This window comes from Rhea americana, unplaced genomic scaffold, assembly GCF_003343005.1.
Source record: "Rhea americana isolate MKP2758 unplaced genomic scaffold, rheAme1 scaffold_89, whole genome shotgun sequence".
In the NCBI taxonomy this organism is placed as follows: Eukaryota; Metazoa; Chordata; class Aves; order Rheiformes; family Rheidae; genus Rhea; species Rhea americana.
Genome location: NW_028187077.1, coordinates 1,344,792 through 1,354,835, shown reverse-complemented (window position 1 = coordinate 1,354,835; position 10,044 = coordinate 1,344,792). Strand labels below are relative to the sequence as shown.

Here is a 10,044-nt window from a genome sequence, read left to right as displayed (position 1 = left end):
GAACTGAGTATTTAGGATATTTACCAAAAGGTAAGTAAGTATTTCATTCTTCCCTTTTACATATCCAGGAATTCTAAGGAAAAATAATGTAGTATTTCTAAAGTGTACTATTGCCTGTATGTTCTCTTCTGTCCCTACAGACTTTGAACCATTTTTAGAGCCTACATGTTGCATGCTGTATTTATGCATTATTTGGTAATTACTGAATGCAAGGCTGAAAACCCTGGTATAAACAAGTCCTTGATAATTTTTGCCCTACACTAAGGGAGCAAGAAAGGGGTGCCCCCCGCCCCCCGCTCTGAATTCTTGCACTACAGATTCAACATGTTGTCTGATTGAACCTGAACATGAAACCACTCTTTCATTGACGCCCTTTAACTGTGCTATAGTTACTAGTGAGCCAAAGTAATAGTTTGGTTCCTGAGAATAAATCTGTTTTTGTTAGTATTTATTTCAGGAATGGCAGAAAATTATGGCTAGGGAGAGTCTGGCTTAGATGTAATTATATGAACTGTAACGAATGCATCCGATTATACTTAGTTAGCATGTATAAATTTTGACTGTTTCCAGGTTATAATTGTAGTTATCCTCATTGTACTAGAGAGACTTGTTTCATTTCCAGAAGTTTCTTCATTTACTCAAAGCATATGGAGGATGTGCACTTCAACTGAAATCATTTACTCCCTGGAACTCAAACGAGACAATGGAATGGGGCACACAGCTGCTAGTGAGCTTCCTGCACTTGCTGCACTGAAACCTTGGTTAGCTTGATAGAGCCTGGTGATGGGTGTTTGGTTACCTCCAGCCACATCACACAACCCACCATCACCACATAAATCCTCCGGTTTGGCATCCTCTGTAGCGAGGTCAAGCACTTCAGTCTGTGAGCATTTAAGGCTCTCTACACCTGCTTTACAAAGGTGGTCTCTCCAGGTCATGGTAAACCACATCATTGCTTATTTAAAGCCACAGATATGCCTGGAATTTATAAAACCAAACAAAACCAGTGTCCTCCTCCCAAATCTGCTTACAGCCATGAGGGTTTTCCAGAGGTCTGCATGGATCCAAACACAAAATCAGAGAATCCTTTAGGCCAGTTACAGGAGAAAAGACAAAACTTGACGCAGAAGGGATACGTGAGTGACAAAGCCAATGTAAGAAACATATTTTGGGATCTATTCTAACATACGTTCCGTGAGAGAGAGGGAGCACTGTGGCGCTTTCCTTGTTGGAAGAATAAACTGGAGAATGTACAAAGGTAGCGAGTGCTTTAAAGCATCTTCATAATTTTTAGGGGAAGGGAAACCAAACAGTCATCATCAATGAAATTATTTTGAGGAATTAAGTATCCTTTTACATAGATGTGTTAATGCTGAGAATACTGCAACTGCCCCCCCCCCCGACAATGTTGCATAATGTTCTTCCCCATTTTGTTGCTCTTTGGGGATTTCTGTCTGAAAATAACTTTTCAAGAAAATTTTATCATGCTCAGATTTGTATAGACTTTTGTTCTCTTTAAGATTGCAGAAGTTTGCTGTGAATAAAGTTGTACTTGATAATGCTGGCAAGAAATGCTGCAATTAGCAGATGTAACTTAAAAGCAGTAAGATGTGATTTATTCTTTAACCAGAGTGAAAACACTTTGACTCAGCACTTTTTCATTGACTGAACTCTGTTTTCTGAATGAGCTGTCTTCTCTCTCCTTTATAGCAAGATTATTTGCTGTCACTGTCTAGTAACTTGAAAGGCAGGCAACTCTGGATAAAGCAACTGTTTTATTCTTAGAGCTGCTTCTGGAGACATTAAAACTTGCTGTGGTGAAGCTGTGCTTGCACAGCCCAGTTAACTGTCTGAAATCCATTTGGAAAGTTGAATAAAGTGATTTTTTTTTTGAGAAACAAGCTATTATGTAAAAACAGGTAAACAGAGAAAGAAAACTGTACTGACCCTGGAAAAAAATACACTGGAGTAATTTCATACTGTTTATTTGCTTTAAAAAAACCCACAGAATTATTTAAGTGGCTCTCTTAAAATGCTGTCATGGTGCTTGTTTGTTATACTCCTATTTTAAAAACAGTACAGATTATAAGCAGGGTTACATATTTTCAGTCTGCTAGTACTGTTTATTGATATTACTGCTTAAAATACTTGGCTGCTTTTTAAACGCCTAGGTTCCTTTCTTAAACAGTCAAGTCTATGCTTCACTTCTCCTAAAGGGCTAGAACATCTCTTGCCTTTAACTAGTGATGCCAATGATCTCCGGGGGCTGCTGCGCTGCCCTGGGGYGGCGGCTGTGCAGGCCTGGCCCAGTGGAGCGGAGCTGCTGCTCCCACCCAGCTCCAGCTGTGGCCAGAGCCATCCCCAGTGCCCAGCCCTCAGCTCCCAGCGTGGGCACACACAGAGCGTTTGCGCAGTGGTCCTGGTTTGGTGCACACTGACGCTGTGCTCCCTAACCACAAGGAGGGCTTCTGTGGTGGCTCGAGGAAAAGGTGGCAGTGGGAAATAATTATTTCTGCTTTTTTATCTGGTGTCTATATAACGTGAAATGCATAAGTAGTGAGGGAAGCAAGAACTGGGAAGTTCTTCTATTTTCAGATGAGTTTCTGACCTAAGGCAGAAATCTCTCTTGCCTCCTCAGATTTTGGATTACTTTTTGAATAGTGGCCCAGTTTCAGTAGGTAGGAACACAGGCTCCGTGGGACTGCGGGCATCTGACCAACTTCTGCATTTTGCTCAGACCAGATCTGAGAAGCTATGCGTTGCAGCATCTTAGCTGCTACAAATCCATCCGCAGGATTTAACCTTAAGAGGTTTTTAGGCCTTAGGGGCAGTGCACCTTTAAGGCCTCTGGTTCACACCCAAGGAATTTGTTTTACAGTACTATGCAGCCATACTGCATGACATACTGATTTTGAAGGAAGTTAAATTATGAGTCTGCTCTGCTCTGCTATTTTAAATCATGTCTGTTTGTTGAATATGCTTAGCAGGATGTGTAAGTGTTGCCAACTGTACGTCTTTAAAGACTCCTTTTCCAAATTCTACAGCAATTTGTATCAATTCTCTATCTCATGTACTGGATAAATCAGTTTGCAGTATTTCACTCATACAGGGAATATATATTCTACACACAAAAAGAGCAAGGAATGGAGCAACGGAAGAGATGCTTTAATTTTACTAAGCTTTTCTTACATAAAGCAGAATACCTCTGGTGGATAATCAGTTTCCTTCACTTTGTTATCAAAATATTACATAATGTTGCATAAGAACATCTGTATTTTACACCTATTTAGAATTTGTCAATKTATGTAATTCCGGATTTGTAAATCAGACTTCTGTTTGTTTCTCTGGGCAGCTAAATGCAACCACTGAGAGTAGCTACTACAGTACATAAGCTTGTCTTTATTCTCTCCTGCTTTTTTTAATCTATTATAAATTTAATTATCACTAAAAAAGATTTAAAATCTGGCAAGGAAAAATGCAATACAAATATTATCAYGTTTGTGGGCCTTAGCTGAAATTATGGCCCAGCTAAGCCGGATGAAAGATGAAATCTGTGTAAATCATCAAGGCTTTTACCGTTTTTTTATCCTTTTAATTCAATTTAATGCCCTCTTGTAAGCAGTCATAAAGCAATATGTCATCCCACTCTGCTGATTTAGTCAATAACTGACTGTAATTAGCAACAAAGCCATCTGTTTTCAAAGTCTATCATTTATTTGTTTTATCTTCAAATGCAGATACAACGATCTGTTCACAGACACGTTCCAAAATACTACTGAAAGGAAGTAACTTTTAGGTATGGACTGAAATGAAAGTGAAAAGATCTTTGTTTTCTGCTGCAGAGTAAGATTAGCTAAATGCACTTCTCTGTATTTTAGAATTTTAAAACAAACTTACTTACCCTATTTCTGTCTTGTACAACCAACACCTTTCCAGTGCTTTCATCTAAAACTGCACCTATTAGAGATAATATTGAGAAAGATTAGTGTGTTTCAGACAATTATCTTAAAAATATGTTTTGATAAAAGTGAGATAAACCCTAATGATACTCAGTTTACGGTTAGCAAGATTTGTCTGCATGTATCATAAAGTGGTTTGTCGGTGAAAAAAAACAATATGCAGTACAATACAAAAAATGTATAAAAGTTCAAACTTAGCAGAACCAAGATAAATGCTTCACAACTTTAAATTCCAGATTAGACAACAAATGCGATGAATATTTTGCAGGTGTTAATATTATCAAAACTAGAGAATGCAAGATCAAGATCTCTTCCAAACAATTTAGCAAAGCTTTTCTTCTTCAGTGAAGACCTCCCTGTAAGCTTGCTCAGAAAGCAGAATTTTTTTTCAAAAAAAGACGTTCGCTGAGTAACCATGATGGGTAAGAAATTTCTCCACTGACATTCATGATGAAACCTCCCACTGTGGCAATGAAGTATTGAGTGCTTTCAGATTAATAACACACAAAGTTTAGCACTCACGATGAGCTGATGGTACTGGTCATGAAAACATTCCATCAGTTGACTGACTCACCTATAAATTCATACTGTGCTAGTCAGCTAACAACTTCTGGTAACAAATGCATAGTACTTAGAGTCAACTTGCTAATCAAAAAGCATTGCTCCCACGTGGAGAAGTGACACCTTCACTTAATTAAAGAAAAAATATCACGTTGAAAGACAGAGAAATGCCTTTTGTTGAGTTGCACTGCTCAGTTAGCCTATGAATCTCTCCCACAGACTGTATGTTTTCTTACCTTCAAAACCCAAGTGTTTTCACATCTAGTCATCATGTCACACTCAGTAGTTATACTTTAAAAATATTTTTCCCTTTAAAAGAGGCATTTTGTCAGATTTTATGTGCTGTGGTGAGCAGAATGAGAAGACTGGTACAGTTTACCCATCTCTTTTCCACATTAGTCTTGTGTGGGTTTCAAATTAGTAGCTAACTATAAAAAAAAGCTATCACTTTCTAGCAAGAGGAAGAGTCTGTGGATAGATCTGTGATGAAAAACACATTAAAAGTACTATGGAGAAATATTTCCACATAAGGGAATTATTAAGGAATGAGTGTCCAGCTTGAAAACATCCGTTTCTTTTTAATAATACATGGTAGACTTTTGTGTAGGARGAATATTTAAAAGATGAAATACCAATCTTCATTCAAGATATGTCAAAGGACATGTTTTAAGTAGGTAGTCACATATCTGCCTCCTTGTGGCTTGTGACTTTTATGACCTCATACTTCCTGTAAATATTTAGCAGGGTACTGGTTCAAGTACTGTACTGATTGAGAAAAAGGGAAGAAGGAACTTTGATGCATGCCGTGATTACAGGGATTATTTTCTAGAAAAGCCATTCTTCAGCCAAATGGTCTTCTGAGACCAGAGACGGCTGCTGAAGAAAGGAAATTGCTGTTKAAATCAACTAGAAACAACAATTTATCTCCTTTGTTCCCAAGAAATTGATGCCTGTGGATGCAATTTTTTGCAGTGAATTATTATGTGAGGTATCCAGAAACTGTGATAGATCATACTTAAATCAAAAGCAAGAAGAAAGGAAAAATACTAATGAGATTTGTTGTCTAGTCTCCTTTTCTCTGGTGCAACTCAGGAACCATTCTGCTAAGGCTTGCTGGGCCACACCTGTTTAGCATCACTGAGATCACAGTTTGGCCATGCACTCCGAACTGTGGTTTTAAAGACTCTCACTCTTGGTACAAATGTGATACCTACAACTTTTAATCATCCCACCCCCATGATGACTTTCATGACTTTCTGGAAAGGTTTATGCTTGTAGCCTAACCAAGCAATCACTATTACAACACTGCTTTGTTCAAATGTTCTCTTTTTGAAAATAGATTAAAAAAAACATTAAAAGAAAGTCCCTTGGATATCCAATAATGGAGAAGAAAAATATCTACTCTCTATTTTTTCCATTTATAATTGATCTAAACAGGTACAGAAAATATCTTCAGAGTTGAAGAGCACTCATCATGCCTGGGTGCGAACATGACTCCTTACAATGTAAATCACCAAACAGGAATAGGCATTGCTTTGTAAAAACCTTTGGAGCTTCATTTAAATCACTTTTGATTCCTTGAACACTTACAAGCTGTCTAACTTCATAGAATCATAAGGTTGGAAGGGACCTCTGGGGATCATCTAGTCCAAACCTCAGCATAGCCCATACAGGGACTGAACCTGTGACCTTGGCATTAGCAGTACCACACTCAAACCAACCGAGCTAAACCTGCTCTCATTCATGTTCTTGTGCAGATGAGTTTGACATTTGTGCTGCTGCTGTCTTTTACATATCTTCATAAGATACAGAACTTGCCAAGGTTGATGCTCATGCATGTGGAGGGACTTTTCTCTCACTTCAACTTCAACGGCTTACTTTCAACAACCAGGTTAAGGTAGAAAACAATGAAAATAATACCTATGTTGTAAGGCAAATACTGCATGGGAAGGAGAAGAGAATGGCTTTTAACTTTTTTTTTCTCCCAGGTACACTGTTATGTGGCATATTTACAAATGTGTCACTTTCTGGATGGCAGACAGCTGCCTCCTCAGAGGTGGAGAATATTGAAACAGCTTTTCAAAAATATCTTAATCATTTTCATACATCAGAAGTTTTCCTTTACATATATGGAAAATCCTGCTGCCTATAAAAGAATGCAGTAAGTTAGTTGGAATATACCTCACATATTCCACTATTTTTAAACAATAATGGCCAACCCCAGTGAGTAACATTTGCTACTCGCTCTGCTTGGTGACTCTGATCTAGTCTGGCAGAACATGACCTGGCCTTGCAGTGTTCAGTTCATGGGAAATTCCAGACAGTACAAAAAACAGCAGCTGGTGTCCTTAGCAAAGCAGGCTAGCTACCTGTTGCTTGCTCCCTGCTTCCTAGACACTACTGAACCACTTTCAGGATCTCCACTTTCAGGATGCTCAAGGGATGAAGTCCTGCATCTAACTGATTGCCTGCAGCTTTGAGATGAAGACTCTCATCAGTAAATTTGCTCTCTCTATTGCAGAAACTCTAAAATATGGATTTTTTTTTTGTGCAGGAAACACAAATGTCTGAGGGTTTGGCAATACATATTTACTACATATAAATAATTATATTAAGTAATATCTACATAAATTTAGTTGAACCTTCCCAYTACACAGTCTCTGCTCTTGAGCTAGAAAGATAATGGAATAAACCTGCATCAGATGGTGTCTACACTGCTGAGTGTATTGTTGGAATATGTTCRATATCCACTAGTGGTAAGTGAAACACTGTAAAATAATATTGTGTTCATTATTTCACATGCACAAATCTGTTTGTTTACATGACTAAATGCCTTCCTGATCTCTTCACCTCAGCTAAAAAAATTCCCAATGAGAAATTAAAAAATATATATATGGGCTTAAAAATGGTAACAGAAAGCACATACRTTATTCATTACATAATTTTTAAATCTGTGTAATAAATTATGAAATCAATATACCCCCATTTATGAATCTGCTTCTTTCCTTAAAGTTTGTTTCTATTTGTTTAAGATGTTATCTGAAAAGTGTTTATCTCAAAAGTACAATAGCAAACCATGTTTTGAAAGCAATCTTTCATATTGATATTTTCAAACATTTATATGAAAGATTTTTCAAAGTTACAATTTTCCTACATTCTCTGAAGTCCTCTGTTACAGTCATTAGAGCCAAAACACTTCCATTAAATCATTCTCTTTTAAAATGTACTTTTAGCTACGTAAAACTTGCCTAAGAAAAATCCCCTTTCAATCAGTTCTGTTTTCTCAAATATGCAAATTATAACATGAGGAGTAATGCTGTGCTTTTGCTAGGGCAGTGCATTGTCTTACTCGAGTTTAATGCCACATATTTTAATGGTGAGGTCTTCATACCTCAGGAAAACATGCTCAAACATGTCCATTGAAAAAACCCAAGCCTGTCTTGAGCTTCCATGCTGCCCTCTGCTGGATTTTCTAACTGCAGACTCCTACTAACAACAGTATTAATTAAAGGCTTTGKTTTTTGAGAACGTTATTTTCACCCGACCCATTGCTACAATGAATAATCCTGCTCTAATCTTGTAAGCCCTTTCTAACTAGAATTTATAAAGAGTTCCTTAAAACYAACATGGTGATGAACTAACGTCCCGCACAGCCCTTCCAGCCAAGGAGAACAACTCAAGCTTGTCATAAGAGGGATCTGCTGYCACTTCACATCAGAATGGAAAGAGTCAAATCAATTGCCAGATTACAGGCAATYACTGAGTAATGGAACAGGCACTGGCTTTTCTGATGGAAGACTCTTGAGAGAGGAGGCAAAAATGCTCAAATCTGGTGAAGTTGAAATCCAAATGACTGTATTTTTGGYTCATCATTGGTTCCTCATACTCTGCTGTCTAAAACAACATGAAACTGTCTTAGTCTAGTTCCTTCAGAACTGCATTAGCTTTTGGAGCAACTCCTTTCCAACTCTGGTTGTGAGAGGTCTTGCTGAGTAAYAGCATAGGTGTCCAGAGGTACATTTGTAAAATATACTTGCTTGGGAYGTGCACTTCAGATGCAGTTTAGAAGAGCTTTTGGACTGCTGTAATTTATGCTAATATTTAGGTGAGCACTTGAATAATTTCCACTGGTTAAAGTTTATCCCATTTGCAGACCCTAACTTGGGCACTGTTTAGGCAAATGCATATATTAAACATCTGCGGTCAAGGACACAAAACATTTGAATAGAGATGTGATCTTTTTTTTTTTTWAAGAAGTTCATAGTTGCTTTTCTGTTTCTAAAAATACTGCTGTAACCCTGAAATTTCACCTCTCTAACCTGCAAAAGGTGAAAGGCAGGATATGTCTCTAAAAATGATAACTAAAAACAACAGATCTGAGGGAAGGTAAATTTTTAAAGCTTCAGGAAATTTCTTCTCCCAGAGCTGTTTACAAGTTTCTCAAACYGGAATACTGATGTCTCTCTTTATTGGCTTGTTTTCAGCAAAACCCACACTTTGCCTTTCCAGTACATTCACAAACGGCACACTACACCTTAGAAAGTTACCCAAGCCAACTTTGACATGTTTGTTGTGTAGAAGCCTGGCTGATTTCCTGTCGAACCTGGTCCTACACAATCATAAGTCTTTTCATATGTGCTGTATAATTCATTTTGGAACTAAAATAATTTTGGAACTAACCTGCAACTCCTATTTGATGCGTGGCATACCCTGGTAACTTGCTGGGCCCTTCTCCTAGCCACAGCGTCAGCGTGGAGGAGTCTGATTCGGCATGGTGAAAAGTAAAGCCTTGAGAAGCAGCCGTAGGTATCAGTCTACTTTGGAGGATGGGAATGTGCAGCCAGACAGCTGTCCTGCCCTCCTCTTGCCACTGCTTAACCGAATCTGAAAGAAAGAGTGATATGGAGCTGCTCACGCTATCTCAAAAGCAACTCAAGATAAAGATAAAAGCTGTTCTCACTTGATAACCTCCCTTCTGCTCACTCCTGCTCGTTTTAGGCCTCGAAGGGAGAAACAGCAGATGAATGTGTGCTAACTGTGGCTGTCAGCAGACTGGCTGTTATGATCTTTCCTAAAGCCAGGTGCGTGCAAGTCTGTGCTCGGACCTCACCGGCTACGGGGTCAAACAATCACAGGTGTAAGAAAGTGTCGGTAATCAACAGGAGGGAAGGAAGTGCTGCCAGCTCAATGCTTGAGCTTCCCTTAATACAATCAGGCAGAGACAAGCAAAAAAATGCATTTTTCCTGTCACTGCTGCTCACACAGATTTTGTACAGCATGGAGAAACCAATTTGTGCTCTGCCCACCGTGCCATCTTTGCTAAAAGGCTCTAGTTATCGTGAGAGGGCTTCGTGCCACGAGCGACAGAGAGCCGCGCTCCCCTTCCAGCGGTCCCCTCGGGCTGTACCGGCCTGCGGTCCCCCGAGGGCAGCCCGGGCCCCGCCGCCGCCGCCACTTGCCCTGCAGCCACCGTCGGAAGGCGGCCGGGCTCGGCCAGCGGCGGCCGCGCTGCTCCGCTAGGTCC

General features: G+C 39.2%; 1 protein-coding gene across 1 annotated transcript in view; it reads right to left on the bottom strand.

The window, feature by feature from the left end:
- The window catches only part of NUDT6 (nudix hydrolase 6), a gene marked incomplete at its 5' end in the record, with an annotated part of 16,004 nt that extends 5,964 nt beyond the window's left edge, over positions 1-10,040 (bottom strand). Inside the window, 3 exons of the mRNA XM_085323906.1 lie at positions 3,902-3,957; positions 9,201-9,404; positions 9,980-10,040. Coding sequence (XP_085180032.1) covers positions 3,902-3,957; positions 9,201-9,404; positions 9,980-10,040 — 321 coding nt within the window. The remainder of the gene's footprint in view (positions 1-3,901; positions 3,958-9,200; positions 9,405-9,979) is intronic.
- Positions 10,041-10,044: the final 4 nt, after the last annotated feature.